The sequence below is a fragment of the Helicoverpa armigera genome, chromosome 20 (genome assembly GCF_030705265.1).
Source record: "Helicoverpa armigera isolate CAAS_96S chromosome 20, ASM3070526v1, whole genome shotgun sequence".
In the NCBI taxonomy this organism is placed as follows: Eukaryota; Metazoa; Arthropoda; class Insecta; order Lepidoptera; family Noctuidae; genus Helicoverpa; species Helicoverpa armigera.
In genome coordinates, this window is record NC_087139.1 from 4,793,890 (window position 1) to 4,814,872 (window position 20,983).

Consider the following 20,983-nt stretch of genomic DNA (forward strand, 5'->3'; position numbering starts at 1 on the left):
TTAACAACATTTCAGTAAAAGTTTTTATCAGATTCAGCTTCATATACTTAGAGCAACTTTTTATTGGAAAAGTATTGATAAAAACTTGAGAAGTTATTATTTTTGTATGTTCATCAAAAAAGCCTTGAAAAGTAAACGGAATTACAAATTAATGTAACTGATTTATGAAAATGCGTTAGGAAAATGCGTATCACATAGGACAGAGGCGGATTAAAGGCTCTTCGTGGCAAAACGCGAGCGGAACGGGAATGGACAGGAAAATGTGTCATTTGCTATGAAATCCCTCCATCAGACGCGTGTATTACCTAAGGACGTTATATTACGATACAGGGAAATAGTGGAACATAAATACGAAATATGTTTGTTTTTGTTTGATGAAACATAATATGTTACACAGAAAATATGTGTTATCCGAATAAAAAACTAGTCTAGCGTTTATTTAATTACCACTTTTAGTGGAAAACAGTTTTTAATTTCCACTTTTTGTAGGACTTTTCACTCAAACCCCCGCACACCCGCGTGGTACCGTGAGATAGTCACTGTTGAAAATGACAAGCTATATCATTTACTAACCTCCGTAGTATTTCGGCCACGGCGGCTGTTCTCATTTAAGGAGATCAGCCAGCGGTGCAGGACATATTATAGTGCACGAGCATTTGCGCAGACACAGGTGCACTCTCTATTCCTTCACTCTCATAACCTGATGGGACGGCAATACGACACGACTGGAAAGAGATCAGGCGCAGGACCGACATTTACGTGCTCTCACCAGCTTCCACTGTTTTGTGAAAGTTTAAGAAAACCCATAAAGCGATTTCGGCCCGACCCGGGAATCGAACCCGAGACCTCAACACAGCAGCTGCGCTTGCGACCACTAGACCAACGAGGCAGTCTACCTGCAAAATACTACATACATAACTTCAAACTCATACTTACACACAACATCCAATTTGAAGGAGTCTTCAAGACTCTGTCCAGGCAGTGCGTTGTTGTCAGCTTGACACTTGAGCTGCACACCATCATCTTCTGGCAACGGCATGAACTGCACCTGGCTCCGAACCCACGTCTCGTTCATGGATTCTATTATCTAGGAACAATGTATTTATCAGTAGAAGTCATTAAGTGAAGACAGGGCGAACATTATACTTTTCAAGTTGTGTAACTTTGATTTCAGGGAACAACTTTTTATATACAGAATCTGTAAATTGACAAGGCTATTAAATTACATGGGCATGAAGGTAGGCTAAACACATTCTTTATAATTTGGTCCTTGACTATGTAATCGAAGTAAAAAAGTAGGCATCACGATACAAAACCGACTCTCCGAACGGTGTACATAAACATGCCACATTAACGGCAAGGCTGACATAAAAACGAAAAAAAAAATGACGCTCTCATAAAATGCTTACCTTTCCTCTTTTAAATATTCTGTTATCCTTGTACCAGGTGAGCTGCGCCGGTGGCCGGCTACCCTCCGACACGCACGTCAGTGTGACGTAACGTTCCGATGATAACGTAGCCGGCTTGTTTAATATCTCCACCAGCGTCGGTCGCACTGTGCAAATTATTCACAGTTACAAATAAAAATAAAAACTTCAAACCCGTGTTGTTGCCCCGGGACTATGTTCGGATACATTTTCAGAATTTTGTGACACAGTTTAAAATTTAGAGCTGTACCCAGGGTAAAATGTCACCGTAATTTATAAAGTACAAGTTTACATTAAAATATTTTAATGCTCTAATTTATTCGGAGTTTTTTTCAAAGCTTTGAAAGATTCATTAAGTGAATTGTTAATGCTACAAGTTTCTTTGCAATTCGTGCTGAAATAATAAACAGAAATGTTTAAATCGCACAGTAATTTGTGTTCACGGAAGTGTAATTTGAACTCTCAATTCAAATCGAGTATAATTACTACTTGTTGCCGATTTCCAGCAAACCGTTTTACAGTAAAATATATCTTTATACTTGCATAAAAATTTCAAACTTTTTTTCAGGCTGTATAATTAACGAAGTTTGTAGTTGTACCTAGCAATATCTACCTACTTTTGACACTAGAAGTTCATGTTCTGATTGAACAATATACTTTTTAACAACAGTATACAGCATTAATCACACGCAAGACCTGCCCTCAGCGAGCGTTATCGCATTAAAAAGTAAAAAAATACGGCCCAGCTCTTGCAACATAAAGCAAGGTATGTAAAATTTTAATGGTCTGTGGCCGATGTGTTGACCACAGTACGTCATAACTTTATAAATTGTGGTCGCCGTTGATTCTCACTATATGACTGCAAGTAGGTTCGTGTTCACTATTCAGGCCGTAATATTTCATATCTACATGCAAGTTTGTGGCGACGAGCTTATATTAAAGCTGTCAACGTTTGTGAAACTTGACATTCATATTATTTCAAAAGATATTGGACTGTTTATACCTTTCGATTTTGGTGAAGTTATTTGGCTTTTGTGTATTCCGTAACTCACAATTTATAGTTCTTCAGAGAGATACGCTCTTTAAAATTCGTTTCATCACTAATCGCGTCTGCAATAAGACTTCTATTCCCTTCATTTCATTGCATAAGTATGCACACTTGTTTATTAATACTGGTCAAAGATTAGTGTAAAAAAGTATGACAACTTACAATTCATCTCTAGTCTAACAGTCTTCTCTTGAGGACTAACGAGGTTCGTATTAGACGCTCGACACCGAAACGTGGTGTTGAGATGTGTTCTCCTCACATGGGGCAGTTCTAACCGGTTCACCACCACGTGTGTGTCAGTCTTCTCTCCAACATACTGTGGCGCCGGAGTACCATCTATCAGCCACATCACTGTAGGCGCTGGACGACCTGCCGACAAATAGTAGGAACATTTTAGGAAGGTTCTAGAAAAGTGCAATGGTAAAGGAAAAGTTTGGAAGTATGCCAAGAGGGTAAGGTATGAACAGTCGTGTTGATGATTGCCAAAATGTGGTGTAAGAGTTATTTTTATTGTAAGTAGCGTCGGATTAGATTAAAGATATTATTTGTGAACTAAGTACGGAGGGAACGAATGTTCTTCTAAGTCGTCGCTTTTCTTGTTAAGTATTAAATAATAATCGAATACATGGTACTTGTGGTCTCGTACGTTATTTTCTATACTTATTTGGTAGCTATTTTATTGAATGGGCAACTAAAATTAAACTTAATTATATTCTTGACATTCACAAGAGTTTCCAAAATGCTAATTTTAAATATTTCAATTTTACTTAACAACTTTACGCATGTCAAAACTAAACATAAAAAACTTTTACTCATTTTATACACATTTTCAAAAGCTCGTACCTATAGGTGCTTAAACGTATGTTACAGTTCTTCTTAGAAAAAAAAACTTAACACGCGAACCTGCAGCCAGTAGATCTTATCATATACCGAGGCAAGTTGTGCCACGAACTTTGGAGGACTGCCAGTGCGCCTCCGAGAATGGCTTGAGGACATATTTCTTGATCGTCCTATTACTTTTCATGACCAGTTATTAATAACTGGAGCACGCTCAGCAACTGCACTGCTGAAGTAAGTTAAGTTAAATGTGTGTTTGTTTTCTTGTTTTTGTTTTAGAGGAAAAAATTGAGGGTTATTATTTGATGATTTCTTTGTATGAGCTCCAAATTGTATGTATTTGTAGTTGAGAGGTCAAGTCGTAGGGGTGAGGGTGTGAGATAAATAAAACCTACATATTCACATAAAAATAATCAAACTGTTTTAAAAGAGATTATGCATTTCAAGGCTGCGCTAATGTCAACCGAAAGATATACGTAACAGTAAAAAAAAAATTATTAGCATTTTCTTTTGCGTCTTCAAGTTTATTTTAGGGTAGTCTACAAAAGAAGCTAAGTTTGTAGAAAGCATTGCTCTTAAATAATTTAAATTGGAAGCATACAAGAATCTGTTTAGAAATCCTCCACACACCGTTTGATACCGTCACACATAATATATCATACAGTCCCGAGGGCATCGTCCTCAGCGGGTCAACCCATCACAATTCCACACACGTGGGAACAAACTTCACCAACTTTAGCCAAAGCTAGTTCCACGTGCGTTTTACATCCCTACCTACCAACCCCAAGTCGTAAATAAATGTTACGCGACATGCACTGTAGCTATAAAGGTTAAAAATGCATCATAACGCAGCATGAAATGCAAGTCGCGATGCTGTTGAGAGCTATCTCTTGGAATACGAGTATTTTCTTTATGAGCAGTAACAATGCGCTTTTGACTATGATTGGGGAATATTTTACGGAACTCTTTTATGAATTCAAAGCGAACGAGTCGAATATCTTTGTGAAATACAAAGTTGGAGAAACATATTTTTGCAAAATGCTAGTAGGGAATGAAAATTAAACTGTTCATATTTTACCACCAATTTGTATTTATAATGATTTTGATTGGGTCAGACAATTAAACTGAGAACGGCCAGAAACCCTCAGCGAACATATTTTTCTAAATAGCCCGACCTTATTGCTACTTCAAAGGTCAAAGAACAAATACACAAAAACTTTTCCGTTCGAACAGGAAAAGAGAACAACTTCGATACAGATAAACAACTCTTTTACTATCCCTTCTAAATTCACTCCACAAAAGAAAAATAGCCCATAAAAAGGCCAATAGATTATGGGCCTGAAACAATGTTAAGGCGTCTGTCGTAGGGCGAGGCTCTGGCTGTAATTACGTTATCGCGGCGGCCGGCCGACCCAGCGCTATTGATCATTCCACGCCACTTACTCCCAAACTTACTTGTTCCTCAACTTCTTGTCGGGCCTCCGCCGAAGGCACCGTGAGACGTACCAGCCGTCGAATCAAGGTATTGAGGTAAACAATGATTACAAGGAAAATTGCTAAGCGTTATTTCTGTGTGGCTAAATTAAGACTGAACTTGTAATGAGTTTCCTAGTACTGATAAGTTGGTACGATAATCTGCGTATCTAGAAGGTATGGTTATGCGAAATAGGACGTGAGCAATATGATACATACACATACCAAATTAGCTGTAGAATTGCATAATTAGGTTCTGATATTAGTATATCAATACAGCATAAACTCCTGGATGAATGTGAACTTCTTTGTCGTGAGTAGTGATCAATTAGTGCATCTACTTTTCCGTGCTTAGCTAGTTCAAACTAATTTTGAGTTTCCTAGAATTTCAGTGGTAATATTTGTAAAGTACAGCCATTTTAGGAGACTACCTATTTGTCCTCACATTGTACCATGAAAATGATCTAGCCGAGTCGTTTTAGGCCGACACGGGATGACAAGCCGCTAATCCCAAGGGCTATGCATAATTCCGTCTCGAAACATTAAGCGCTCCAAGGATTAGTTGCGATTTATATAAGAAGGTTTTGCTCCGAATCATATTATAAGTTTTGTTACAGAAACTGTTGATACTACTACATAAAGCCTGTTGTGTGAATCTTACTCAAAGTTTATATTTCGAACTTTAATAATCAAAGTAAGTTTTGCTAAGACTTGCAATAACAATATCTGAGTACACAAGAGTAATCGAATGTAAACAGAAGTTTCTGATTTATATCAAAACATTAATCCAAGTATTTTTCTATCTGGTTTTAATGCTTAAATGATTATGATGAAGCACTTATATAATTTATAACAAAAGTAATAAAGTCGTACCAAGTCAAAATATTAAAAAGCCATCACTCAATTAACTTATTCTACTTTATTTAGGTTGAGTCTATTTTTAAATTAAGTTAAGTATTTCGACTTTATCGAATATTGTTTTTATATTTGGTTACAGCTGATTGAAAAGCAATGTTTATTTCTATTTTAATGCGTAGGTTTTTGATTTCGTACTAGTTAATATGACGGAGATAAAAAGGGGGGCAACCTTCCTACATGCGCTTGACATACTCTCAATGTTTTTGGATAAAGGTATATAGGCCAGTGGAACGCTTAAACGAGGCACCATACACTGCATGACTCCGTAGATAGTCAATCAAACGTATAAGTGTGAATTGACACATGTCTCTTCACTGGCACTGTACATAATGAAGTAAACGAGGCATCTTCTTTCAATTCGTTTATCTCCCTTTGTTTGTGTTAGACTTTATTTATTTACTCAAGTACTGCGCCGTCCTTTTTCGCTTTTTATACGAATAATAAAGTGAAGCTAAGTGTAAGTCAGCCTTAGTGTTTAGCAAAGGAATGTTATTCATTTTGTTTTTTGTGTTTGTTTTTATTCGATGATTGGCCAGAGAAAGACTAGATATATATTTGGGTATTTATACGACAGTGTATGTATATTGCAGCTATATCATACGCTATGTCAGTGCCAATTAAATTTACTTTTGACTATTATTAAAATGTAAAAACATATCAAATTCAACGCTTATTAATCCGTTAAAATAGGCCCAATATAATAAAAAGCTCGTAGATTGGCACAAAGATAATTGATATAAAGTTTGCAAAATGTTTTGGCGCCATTTTCCGCCCATTCTCCCACCCCACTGGCGTATCTTGGGGCGATGGATAACTTTACACCGGGTGCCATTTGGAGCCGATCTCTCAGAGAGTGACTTATCGATAAGTTTAAGAGCGATATATCAAAGTAATCGCTTTAATTTCTCATCTACCACTTGGGGTAGAACTTATGCTTATTCCTTGACTGATACCGTCGTGATTTGTGAACATGTACTTACTTTGATAGTTTTATGTTTGTAATACGGTAAGTGGTGTGATTTTACATAGATATTTATGATGATAGCTGACTATTTATTATGGTGTTCGTTACGTTTATGGGGTAAGATGATATATAAGGAACGATCCTTATTTTAGAATAACACCCACGAAAGTTACGTGGGTATATGGTTGGCTGAAATAACACGCAATAATTACCTACTTGAAAGTTAACATTATGCTATAATATAGTAGCGAATGTACCTGCTAGAAGGTATAAGTACTATTTAAAAGCTTTTACACGTTCTGCGTGACACACGCTCCGTGCTCGACACGTATCGAAATGGAGTCAAGGTCTGAGGTTGAATGAGATAGTTTTTAATACTAAAAGTAACGTAAATCTGGGAAAACGGAACGTGGGTGTACGGACCTAATGGCTGTTAAGCTGAGTATGTACGGTGTCTTTCATTTTAGTTAGGTAGGTAGCTAAAGGTAAGGATAATAAATGATCTTTAAAAATTTGTGTTTTGAGCCCTTTGAGGTCGAGCCTGCCAGTCATAACTTGATTGGTAGATAATTAGTAGTAGTTAATTAGCTTCTTAGTTACTTTTCTTATGCGCATATTTTTATATCGGGTAACTGGGTTGGGGAGGTCAGAAAGGGCAATCGCTAGTTGGGAGTTTTATATCAATTTCATAATTATCAGAATTGGCTAATCTTGCAAAACAGTTAACACTTGTCTATTATTTCTAAAAACATGTAAACAATTACATATGAACTAAATCAAATTATCATGAGTGCTTCATATTGTTACGAGAAACAGCCAAGCATATCCATTAAAATATGAATATATATTGTACCATAATTAGAAAAACATTAAGGAAGTGGCCAGTATCCCATTATTCTTCATTAATCCTCACCCTATTAAAATAGCGGACGGTTAATATTAATTTGTAAAATTGGGTACACCCTAACGTTTGTTGCCTGACCATAATTTTTGTAATGACAGGACAATATTCATATGATTTATGTTATGGAGATTTTTGGTTGTACTTTTATTAATTTTCTCGCTCTATCCTAAACCTTAAAAAGGTTTTGCTTTTTATATAAACATGTTCATAGTTTTGTAAATAAATATTATTTATTGGACTTTATTGGACTGGTATTAAAAAAAAATCAATTTTGGCTTAATATTTTTGGCTCAATTTCTCTACGTGTGAGAGGAGGCCTGTGCCCAGTAGTTGGACGATAAAAAAGGCTGCAACAATAGGTAACAGATTTTTGGCTTAGAGTACCTAAGTTTTATTTTCATGAAAAAGCAATAGTTTTCAATATGCTTACGCAGTCAAAAATATTGTACTCATTTATGTTTTTTTCATTTCGTTTATTCCCATACTTTTTGTATCCATTCCCCACTTTGTGATCCATTATGATTTATAAATAATTTAAATTAGAAGGCCGATACTTTTTCAGGAGTTTCCCTGGGGAAACATCAATAACAGATTAATGTTTAATTTGCATACCTACTTCTTTACTCGGATAAAATAAAATTGGGTTCAGTACCTAATACAGGATACTCTTTTTATAAAAATAGGTACCATAAAATATAAATGCTGGGAAATTCCATGTATACACTTGAAGTTAAATATAAATCTGTTTATGCCACTAAAATAGAAGTCTAAAGACTTACTTATAAACGAAAGCTAATAGTTATTAAGTATCTATTAATAAAAATTCAAATTATCTGTTTACGTTTTTTGTGTTGTGGGATTCTAATAACCTAGCCTATATTTAAATAAGTACCTGAAATGAGCTCTCACTGGTAATGGAAAGACAAAAAAAAACACTCGCTTTGTCAATAGCCCCATCATAGTTTTCCTACTTTCATACTCAGTGATACCTTTGTGTAACTTCTTCAAATCACTAGTAGGTGTGTACTAGACTTCACGCTGGTCACAAATGTACAAACAAAACGCTACAGCGTATACGAGAGGCGTCAAATGAGGCTGACTTACTTAGCGGCAAAGTTTACTAAGAATTCAATAGAAACATCATAAAATACCTGGAACCCACTAATGTGAACTAATACCACGTAGGTTTGTACCCCACAAATAATATGTTACTAGGTACTTTTACTCCTTATTATTGTTCAATAATATTATGATAGTGTTAAAGTCTTACCTCCTCTGACCTCACACACGAGGACGAGTTCATTGCCCTCTTCCAGAGGACCGACCACTCCGGACACATCCCGTCCGGATTTGTCGTACAGTATCAGTTGATGAGGAGGCACTGCAACAAACAATATAATCATTAGGTCTTGCAATAAATGAAAAAATACAAGAAAAATACGCGCTTATAAATGCGGTCAAAGTTCATTACATGACTTTTCTAACAAGTCCATACATACATAGCTATGACACGATACTTCTGGCTCATCATTAGATCATTTCGACATTTCCATATTGTACTGTTAGCAAAATTACACACAACTGCTCAATTTTAAGGCGCCACGATCCTTGTAAGAATTTAGACAGGTTAAAACAAAGAATTTAAATTATTATTGTCACAATCTACGCATAATTTTCATTCAAAAAACAAATGAACAAACGCGCGGCAAGTATCCGATCGATTGTTTTTGTTTTTATTATCCACACGGTTCCACAGACTAAATGTGCAAAGGAAAGTAAATCATACAGGGAAGCAAAAATAAAAATAGTGAGGAATTTTATTTTCCACTAAAAATATATTCGCGCCAAAAGTCTTGTTGAGAATGTCTTTTTCCGATTCAAAAATTTTTTAAATAATAAATAAAATAAATTTGTTAAAAAAGAGAACACAATTGAGTGTCTATGATTTCCGAAAACGCTCGCAAATGACCAATAGGGATTTAATATACAATTTGTGTTCACCGCTGTATTGTTTCCCCCACATTCCATTTTTAAATTACCCGCTTAATTTCTCATTCTTTCCGATGAGGCCATTGGCACGCTTTAGCGAATAAAGTTTGTATTTTTTTTTTTTAATTTTGGTATTCCTTATTTAAAAAATTAAATATTAGAAGCAATATAATTAAATATTTCTTTCTCAGTCATCAACCGATAGGTCTAATAGGTCCATCTTAATAATGCTGTACTCAATTCTATCTCTTCTTTCCTGTCCTTCCTATTTATTCATATACCACCAAAGATCACAAGCACAGCTGTTACGAACAATAAAAGCCGTAGAACAGTCAAACATATGACACAGAGACAGAGTTACAGAAGGCACAATAAAGGACAATACTCATTATGTAGATGCCAGAACATTGCGTACAAAGGGGGAATGAATCGCCGAGGTTATTATGTATCGTCTTCCAAATACTGGGATAAATATTTCCTATTTGCTGTTCTTTTTTTCTCTTAGAGCATTAATGTAAAAATCCGGAGACGACATTGCTGAGCATTCCTCTCAGCTAAAAAGAATGTATGTGTTTGTAAAATCCTGTGATTATCATACTTATGTGAAAAGTTATACTCCCAACATTCGCTCATTTCAACGCCCCTTAAAATTGAGTGTCACTGAATGTAGTACTTGTTCAGTTATACTTACTGTTTAATTTGATTACTGCATTAAATTATATCTCGCAGTAGAAACTATGCCTACATCGTTTGCCTGCCTAGCGTTTTCTCAACTATGTTCGGGTCGGCTGACTGTCTATCCGGGTGCAGTTGAGTACCAGTGTTTTACAATACAATACGACAATACTAATATTCTACGGATTTCTGGATTTTGTTTGTTTTTTTTTTTCAACTTACTAAATACATATTAGTGAATTTGCTCATTTTGTCCTAAGTTGTTTTCCTTTTGCAATCAATAGACCACTCAATCTAAACTTTATAGCCAAATAACTTGCAAGCAAACACAATCTCTGCATATATTCCTAGGCGCCTTACACAATAGATTGCTAAGATGGCGCCCCCACTTAACAAGACAAGGAACGTTTACTGCGGCTCCCCATCACTTGTAAATGCTCACTATTACATACCAGAAACCTCTCGACTAATATATACTATGGAGCAATTGAATAATGCAGCGATGTCAACAATGGGTGCTGATGTAACTTCAGCGTTTTGAGTAGGGTTAGGAAAACTATAAAAACGGGGGATTAAGATTTCTGGAGTGTCTCTTGGTAAGTATGGTCGATTAAAGAGATCTTGTTGGTCAAGAAACTGATGAAATTGTTTGCGTTATTTAAAAAATTCTCATGTTACTAGTTGTTAATGTGGAGATTGATTGAAACTTACACTACTTTATTAGATTAACTGGTTTGAAAGTATTCGATAGTCAATATACAGTCCATGGATCGATAGCATAGTGTAACATGGATTTCAAAATATAATAAACAAAATCACGAGATAATGTCATTCTTATGTAATACCATCTACTTTGAAAATATGGCGAGATTTCTAAGTAAATACAGAAAACCCAAGCTTCCCCAGAGTAAAGATACTAACCGTATATTTTAGCCTAAGACTAGTCTAGACCGCACCAGCTCTAAGCGAAATCCACCAAAGCAATGCATAAAAATTTATCGCCGCAGTTCGATATAAAACATTTACAAAATGGACCCAAAAATACGAACTATGTACGTGTACCTACCTATATTTTCAAGCAAACAAAATTATTATTAATGACCAGTATCACGTCTGAATAAACACTTCAAAAACCGCTAACGTAACATGACAAACAGCACTAATTACGGTCGCATAAACAAAACAATAGTTCTGGAGCACGTACTAAGAGGGACCACCGCAAAACCGAATTACGGCCCTTTCCACTATTGGTACCGAAAGTGTACCCCCGTGCCCCGGAGGCCGAATTCGGCCGGCCGCCCGACCGTCCTGGCTAGTTAGTAGTCATTACAGAGGCAGCCATTCGGCAACTTGGTCCTTGATAGCGGAATCGGTGGCCAACGGAACAACATCCAATTTAAACGGAATTTCATAGGCGACGGCGTCAATTAAACACGACTGTCGGCGTCGATATGACGTTTGTTTTGCAGACTATTGCCAGCCAATTTGTTTTTGATTCATTGCCCTTATTAATTGCTGCGAGGTTTTCTTTCCATAGTACCCCCAGGCAGGAGGGCAGTTAAAACTGCCCTAACAAAGTGGTAACATTGACAATTAAGAACCGCAACTCATCAATAGTAATAATCACATCGAAGCTATAAATAAAGACGGCTAGTTAGTATCACTACGAGCTATAAAACATGTTTTACAATTGGCCCGCACTCCGTCCATTCCACTCATATATCATAAAGGAGCATGGGATACGATCAATTCGCGTGGTCTCCGTTGTGCGATAACGCGTTTGATGCGACGATAAATCGCATAGCTGAGACTACAGCTGAAATTATAGCTGTTGAATTATGCATTAGCCGCAACACGCTAGCGGTTGTAAAAGTGCCTGTCGATGGGTCGAGCCAGCCGGCCGGCGGAACACTATTTGTACACAAATAGCTCTAGTTTATACTAGGGTTACCAACTGTACCACAGTGTCAGCTGTATGTGTTTATCATTTTTGTATATACCATTTTTTGTTGTGGTTGTATGTACAGAGTGACCACAAGAGCAAGTGCATGAGATCCAAAGTTTCCATGGGCGGATTGAGTTTGCACCGTGTGGAGTCTAAGCAGCTCAATCAGGATTTGTCCTCGAGTGTAGGTAAAGATGGTTACGGTATCCAGTTGTAATGTTATGTTAAATCGGGTTTTGAGAGTGCAATCGATCGACTTAATTACGAGGTATTTTGGTATCCATGCAGATCCAATCACAGATTGTTGCCAATAAGAGTGTGAAAATAAACAAAATCAATAACACGAATGAGACAGTCCCTTCTCAGAAGTCCCCGTCGAATATTTTATTCCACAAAACTGCTATTTGTCAGAATTATTCAGTTAACAAATCCATGGTAATTTGCCCATTTCAGTTTTATAGTGGGCCGCTTTACTACTAGGTACACCTACTATATTTTACGAGTTTTCGACACTCCCTAATATAAGTAGAGAATTTGTCCATACGCTATGAGCTGTAACTTAAAACCGAGACTCTTTTTACGACATGCAATTTTCTAGCATTTTATACAGTCGTTTGACTCAACTGTTTGTTATCGTTTTAAGTCAGGCTTTCTTTTGGACAGCGTAGATTGTCTTTTATTTGTTTAGGAATTTCTAGGATAAGTTGTGAAGTATTTTTCTTTGTCTGCGGTTAGCAAACATGTCTTTACAGTGATGGCCCAATATATTACACCCATTCAAAGGAGATCTTACCTGACATTTATTACTGAGACAAGTGCTGTTGCAATATGTTGAAATGTGGATCGAATATACCAGGTACATAGTATGTTTGATTGATTGTCGGACAACTACTCATAACAGGGGCTCAGAGCGTATCGAATATACCGCTTAGATTATATTCATGGCAGTTAAAAAAGACGTAAACATTTTTGAAGGCAGGTACCCGGTTTGGCATTAACATAAATTTGAACGACACCTCAGTAGGGCGCGATGGCGGCGCGAATTATTCGTCGGTACATTTGTTGTAGGATCGATACACGCTCAGCTGCTTGCTGCTAACTTGTTTCATTAAATTCAAATTTCGTGTTGTACTTATTAATTCAGGCAAGCGTTTTCCCCGCACGTCGGGCCGCGACTAGGCGGCTGCTTTTTATATTCTTGTCGTCTCCACGTCGGGCCGACGAAGTTTTCGAGAAATTCGAAGGCTCTCCGAAAGGGTTCCGCTATATCGCATCGCGATAATTGCAAAGTTCTGTTCTGTTTCGCCGCTGGGTAATCCGAACTTGTCTACAATATGGCTTTAATTGTATTACAATATTAGCCTTCGTTAACATCCATTGTTAATAAAATAAGCGTTATTAAAACCTCTTATTTAAGTTCAACTGTACTTTGTACAGTAACAGAATACCTACGCGAATTGTCTCAGAGTATCACAGTCAGATTGTACGAAAGCAAAGTTAACAGTTAAGCCGTTTATATTAGAACCATTAAGTTTCACAAGTTCATGTAAAGCAATTCACTTAAAGTTCGCTACATAATCACATTTCTCAAAGTTGAAAGTTGGGCGTGTTTCTGTAGAAGCGCTCGGCAACTGCCACGAAATATGATGGATCAAGATACTTGAGACGCAAACAAATTTTTGGAAGATTCCTTTTAAGTGAATGCTCATTAACGTCGTCGTTATACTTAGCGCCAAAGGAACAATAAACTGTCTCATGTACTCTGATGAGTTCCAACTGCTCTATTTGCAAATGGCACGGCTTGTGTCTTTGGAATGAAATAATATATCAACTTATCAAATAAATATGCGTTTTTGGACTTCTAAAAAAACCTCAAAAATAAAAAGTAAAAGGGCTCTTTAAAATCCAAATGTCACATACAAAAGTAATAGGAATGTTAAAAATATCATTCCAGGGAAGAATTTAGAAGATTTCACTTGACCTTTCCCGTCAAACGGCACGCATATGTCAATCATGATGTATCTCTACCCTATTTTAAGAACCTCAACGATTTTACGTGGGAAGAGAATTTCCTCGAATGCGAGCATTTTTTAATAACAATGAAGACGTAAGCAGGGCGCATACGTATTCAAAATTCCTTTAGACACGTTGTCTTTTATCTTCTACCTTTCTATACAACCTTCAAATGCCCTTTGTCCGGAACTTTGATCTAGAAGCCGAAACTTCGGAACAATATTAGGTACATTTTCTACTTCCATTAGGCCGTTCTGTGAGCGAATTTATTTTCAGTTCTCGTAAGAATGTGAGTAACTTTCCTGTCTCCGTACCGTATTCCGTATTATAGAACGAGTATCTGTGCCCAACTTTGTTAATCTTTGACTAAAGAATATTACTCCTGGGATCCTGGCTTCCAAGTGTAATTGGATACTGTTATCTCTTTAATTATGATTGTCAATCATGGCTGCACAGTTTCTTGGAATATAATACTTCCCTGTAGACCTCAACAATGTAAAGCGAGGAGATTAGTATTTGAGGTAAGTCCATCCTGTGGGTACTCTTATATCCAAACGTACCTATCTAGTAAACCATGCGGATCTCTTTATCAATAGAACACAGGTTACGTAATCAACCCACATACATGTGTTCTTAAGCAGTTATCTAGAGTCGTAAAGAGCCTTCGTTTAAACAGTGTGAAATATCGGTTTGCTGTGCAATACCTTGGCGTGGCACAGCGGTCGTAGAGGCGATGACTTACGATTACAGCGCCGCTGCAACCCCCACTTAACTGTTACATATTGCTTCACTTAACTCAAAACCCGGCCTCGGAAAGAATTACGTACGGAAGTGGATCGCGGGCTGCGGACGTACGCTACACAGACACAAATACATTACACTGCCGACCATATAAATTGCGCCGCCCGCTAAACGTTAACTAATGAACCAGAGGTGTATGCCGACCAATTGGTCCCGCGACCGATTTACTACCTGCCATGAATTTTTGAATGCGTTCCAAACGAACACCGAATTCATCAGTATTTGACTCCACATAATAATATTACGATTTTGATTGAACAACATTCAAAATATTCATAAGTGAAATAATTTGTGGTTTGTGCGCACTTGATATTTTAATCGCATAATCGAATGAATCATGGCCATTATAATTTGATGCAAAATACACGGTGCGCCAAACAAAATGTAGCGTAAATTCATGCGGAAACTGAACTGGTATTTTCAAGTGGAGCTCGTTTACAATTTAAAATTCCACGATAAACATATGTAGATAAGGGGAGTATAATAAATTCTCGGGTCGGGCAACGCCGCCCGACATACTAGGGCAGTGGAGTTAATAAAATCACTTTGTTAGTCAATTCCACGTTTTGCACGCCTATAGCCGATACACACACATACACAGGCAAGTTAATCACTTTACTTTTTGCGCGGATTTTATAACGTGCTTGATAAATATGATAGACTGAATAAAAACTCGCCCAAATGAATAACACTATAAAACAACATTTCTTTTGAAGAGTAATGAAGATAACAAGCAGACCATTAATCAAATGCGAAAGTATTGAATTTTGTTGAATAGCTCTTTTGATTAGGGCGTTTTATTGGAGTCGGCGAATGAATAAAGTTGAGAATAGGCCTTCGCTGGCTAGGTTCGTAGGTACTGGAGTCAGCAGGTACGGCGCGCAGTGAGATAGCGCGGCGGGCGTCGGCTGGGCGTCTGCCGCGCGGCTCCATCGCGCCACTCAAACGTGATATCTCAGTACATTATTGTAATAACAGCACTCGGCGCTCCTTTGACGGGGTAGGGGTCGTGTGTAACCTCTCATTTTCCTTACCAAAATTCAAAGGAGCTCTAACAAAGCTTTGTTTTGCATCGCTCGCTCGGCGAAAGCCGCTGAAAGGCTGGCTTTTTAGATAAGGTTCTCTTATAAATTTTCAGCATAGAGCAGACATTTTGCGCTAAAGTTTTTCAGTGTGGGAATGCGAACATCTGCTGCGATTCCCATTCTAGTTTGGAGGGTCGACGTTTTGCGGCCGAGTTATTTGCGAAACCGTTTCACTCGTTAGGGGGCAATTATATTCAGACTGTAATTGAAAATGTTAGTTGTACTGGCTTAAGTAGTTTTTAACGCGGGAAATTATTGTTTCTGCTTGCAATACGTGAACACGATGTTGATAGGAATTTTATACTAACGTCCTAATTTAATTCTGTGGAATATATTTTACATTTAGACTGAAATGTTGATGCAGTTATTTGAGCGTCTGTTGCTGAGAACTTTATTTATGTTTTAAAGTGGTTAATTTATTTTTCGTCAGCTCCAGACAACTCCGCAGAAGACTTTAATTTTGAAAGACCGGTCTTGCGGAGTTGTTTCGAATTGTAAAAATTAAGTAACAGCGGCAAATGAAGTCCAATATTTACTTTCAGCGTTGGCATGGGCACGATAATTTATTATTGCTGTATAAAAGAAAAAAAGGTTTTTGGATGCCTTAAATAAAATAAATACTTTTTTCATGCAAGTAGGTTTACCTGTATTTACTGATGATACAAAACAACGTAAAACCTTACATCTACATATCTAAAAAAAACAACAAAACAAAAGCCAAACAAAATTTCAAAATCCGAACACTCACCTATAACAGAGAGGCGTATCTGAAAATTTCTCGTCGGTGAGTTCTTAAAGTCGACACGACATCGGTACACGCCTTCATCATCTAGCTGTACCGTGTCAAGTGTGAGCGAGGCTGGGCGGGCGATCGTTGCGAAGTCGGCTCGAGGACCGAAGGCGTTCGGGTCAGACCACTGTAGCGCCTTGTTGAACGACCGGCCACGTACGTCGAAACTGGAAAAGAGAGGTGTTTTTAGTGGTGACAGTCGTTATACACTTCATGGAGTATACATACGGTTTTTTGTATATCACAATTTCGAGGTTATGTAGAAGAGTTAGCGTTAGTTCCCAGGTTTTGCAAAGGAAAAAGTTATAGGAATTTTAATACGATGGGCCAATTTTACATTAGGTACCTATGCGCTAGGTGGAGTAAAGTCTGGGGAGATATACAAACTAAAGAATGTATTAAGATACTTTGGATATACCTACTACACTAAAACATTATAAACAGAATTAGAGATAAAAAGTAAACAAGAAAATCTTTTTGCTTATTTTTATTAAAGCTAATTGACGCCACGAGTAAGCGTCTAAATGAAGTCTTCATGAAGAAGGTATTTAGAGAACGTCTGGGCACATACAAATTAGTCTTAATTTTATGGAAAATGTTCACTAAGTAAATCCAAAGTAATTCAAATAAAGTGGCTATGAAAATAAAGCTTTGAAATGGTAAAACACGTTGTGAATAGTACCTACGTGTTATTGTAAACGATAGTACTAAGACAACATAAGGACAAAATTGCATTTGGTAATAGACGTGCAATTTATAAACTCACAACAATAGGGATGAGAGGTTTTATATACCTATGTTTTTGTTTAAATTAATGCAGTTTGCCAAAGATCGAAAAAAGAGTATGACTTTTGATACCGAATATGTCAATTCTGCCAACCAGTCGAAATAAACATAAGTTTCAAAGTTCTTGAAAATTTTTATTTATGACAATCTTGAGAATCTTCAGGGATCCTGGCATTCAAGCGCGCAACGCGCTATAGTACCATCATGACAATGACCTATTTATATCACTCCACTTGGGCAAATGACACCGCCTACACACAAAGCAGGCCCATCATTAGTTAAAAATAACTGTCACTCGAACCCCGGTCTAGCTCAACAATAAGTAGACAATTAGTCGACAAATGATGCCCTAAATATTCCATGATTGACGATGTTTGCTTTCAAATGAAGTTATTTTCTGTAAATATCGAGAATTTTACGGTGAGAAAATAGTGTACCTATTAATCATTTTCACTTCTTTGATTTTGTAAGTTTGACTTGCCACTGTAGGTATCTAACACCATTTCTATAACAACATGGTACAGAAAACATGTGTGTTTGTCTGTAAGTCTGAAATCTTAGTGTTACAAACTATATTTAAGAAAAAAAAACGTAATCTTAACGACAGTTTTAATAAAATAAATATGTATACTAATTACTCCCACTTCTTACCCGTGAGGAAGTACATTTTTTTATGTTCACTTTACTTGTTTGTTTTCAGCCATAGTAGACTTTCTAAAACGATCATAAGCTGTGTAAATTTGTCCCAGCTCAAATGTTGACCGCAAGCATGCCACTAGTAGACTTTATTCTTGGACACTTCGACGAAAAGGTTTTCTAAGGTTTTATTGGGATTAGTCATGTTTTCCTACGCTTTAAAGGCCACAAAAATATTTTAGGTTATTCACGAACCTAATGCTTCATTCGGAATAACATGCCACCATATAGAAAATAGCATTACTAATTGATATTTTATAGTTTCTCATTACATAGCGGAAGAAAGATTGTACCCATAATGGCTGACTAATAAAAAATGATTTAATTTCTACTTTAATAAAGGCTTCTGTATATTTTATGTTATGCTTTTTATTGCCGGCCTCGACGATTTTTTATGTGGAAATGATTAGTGCTGCCGACAATCAGTGGTTTATAACTTTTCCAATTTAGGGAGTTGGACCCCGGAAAAATATAGGTGCATGTTATCAGATTTTAGTCGCATTAACTCAAAATGTTACACTACTTTTAGCAGTGTTATAACATAATATGAGACCTGCCTTTTTGGGCTGCGGGTTGTTCGAAAGAGATACCGCGGTCCCGGTACATAAAAGGCCCACGACGGAACACGACGGCTTTTATTCAGTAAGAGTCTGACACTCCCTCACCGCTGCTAACACACAGCGGGAGGGGTCATTAAAATTTGAAAATTTTTGACGTCGTTAAAAAAAAAAAATGCCTTTTTAACTCAAAGATCGATCAATTGAACTTGCCAAACATACTCACATAAATTGTTCGACAAATTGCAAATGTAATCGATTTAAGCGTTCAAACGTTGAGCTGTTACACATTTAATACAATTTGCACAAAAACTTTGTTAACTTATGCTCTGTTTCTAAACTTGTTACGTGTAACTTGGAAATTCTTGCGCCTTCGAAATATTATATCGAAGATTTAAGTGCTCTTGCACTTTGACCTCTGGGTCGTTATAATAAGAAAATTGGTAAAGGAGGTCTTTATATAAATCGGATCTATTTAAATACTATTTGATTTGAATTTGGAATTGTATTAGATAAAGACAGTTCTATTTTTTGAATGTGGAATTCAAATTAGATTTAGAGAATCATAGATAAGTGGACAGGTGAATTCCAAAAAGGATTTGTACTATGTTTATTTTTCTAAAAGGATAATAGGTATATTTTATGTACATGATATAAGTACGCCTAAAGAAGATGAGATCAAGACTGGTTGGGCAGTAAGTTAGCGTGCTTTCAGAAACTAACACCGGCAGAAGTTAGCATGTACTTATTGAGTAACTCTCAGAAACTTCCCGGTCTAACATTTTCAACTTTAAAACTAAGAACATAAGGTTGAAATATATTGTATCGAAAGACTTTCTGTAGTTTAATAATATGGTTTGATAATCTCAGTTTTATGTAAAAATATAATCAGAAGAACAACGATTTTCTAGTCTGTTGTGATCATATTGAGTGCATAGTCTCAAAGTCTCGAAATAATGGGTGTATACTCGGCTACCAAGGATGGTATAACCGAACAAAGTTTGGTAAACTTATGTATATTGTGTAACGGGTGTGTATGTGTTACAAAGTAGGTTGTCTAATAATAGACTGTATATATTAACCGCAAGAATTAAACAAGCTGATTTAATTTAAACTTTCTGCTGTTTATCAATTTGAGGAGTACGAGTTTATTAATAGCAAAGCATACAAGACAATGTTAAGTTAAAAAGTAAAAGATATGCGATGAGTAATAATCTTACTTCTTTTGTTTGTTCGTTTGTACACCGAATCCCGGTATGGGCTGGGCAGTTTCGCGAAACCGCGGGAAATTGGCTAGTATGTTATAATAAAAAGTTGAAAGAAAATGAAGTTAAATTTTAAATTGAGAAAAAACACTCAATGACAGACACTTAAAGTAACACACAATTATTAATCACTGGAACTTTCAACAAATTAGCCCAGTATTCTTCTATCTTTTAAACAGTACTTATAAGGTTTCCAAGTTCTATTCCACTAAGAATACAATACAAACTTTTAGAATGCCGACAGTTTGTTCGAGCCCATTAATGAGTATGGAAATGAATGGTAATACCACATACCAACGATCGACCGACTATAAACTCAGTATAATAAAAGTTTCTTATAAGAAAATACCAGCCATCGCGCCCACTGTCGGCCAACTGTCGGCCCACTATTAAGTCTGTAGAGTGTACTCTAAAGCTTTTATTAAAGCTAAGAACTCTTAATGGTAGTAAGTAAAGTGTGTTCAAACACTGCACCCCACTTGTCACAGCGGCCAAGTTTCAGAAGTCAAGCGAAGGAAATGCATAATTAAACATTTGTAAGTTCAAGTAATGAATAATTAAAACTTATTACTTAGCTCGTTAGTAGACGGCTGTTATACGGTCATAGGTAGGTACTGTTTTCTATATGATGCAGATGGTTGAGTCATTTAGTGCATCGTGAGTGGCTATAAAATCGTGAAATTTTATAGTGTGACTTTACGAAATTAGCAGGTTTCCAAAGCCATTAAAACAAGCATTAGGAAACAAAAAGGCCTCTAAGCTGTATAACGTAGAGGAAATACCACAAACAAAAAATCTGTTAACAATCGT

The 20,983-nt window shown here is 36.6% G+C and overlaps 1 protein-coding gene across 1 annotated transcript in view; it reads right to left on the reverse strand.

Moving 5' to 3' along the window:
• Positions 1–20,983, reverse strand: part of LOC110378599 (hemicentin-1) — a 64,168-nt gene that overhangs the window by 22,736 nt on the left and 20,449 nt on the right. Inside the window, exons 3-7 of the mRNA XM_064039687.1 lie at positions 16,828–17,036; positions 8,842–8,952; positions 2,638–2,844; positions 1,410–1,555; positions 937–1,087 (exon numbers count right to left, since the gene is read on the reverse strand). Of these exons, the coding sequence (XP_063895757.1) occupies positions 937–1,087; positions 1,410–1,555; positions 2,638–2,844; positions 8,842–8,952; positions 16,828–17,036 (824 nt within the window). The remainder of the gene's footprint in view (positions 1–936; positions 1,088–1,409; positions 1,556–2,637; positions 2,845–8,841; positions 8,953–16,827; positions 17,037–20,983) is intronic.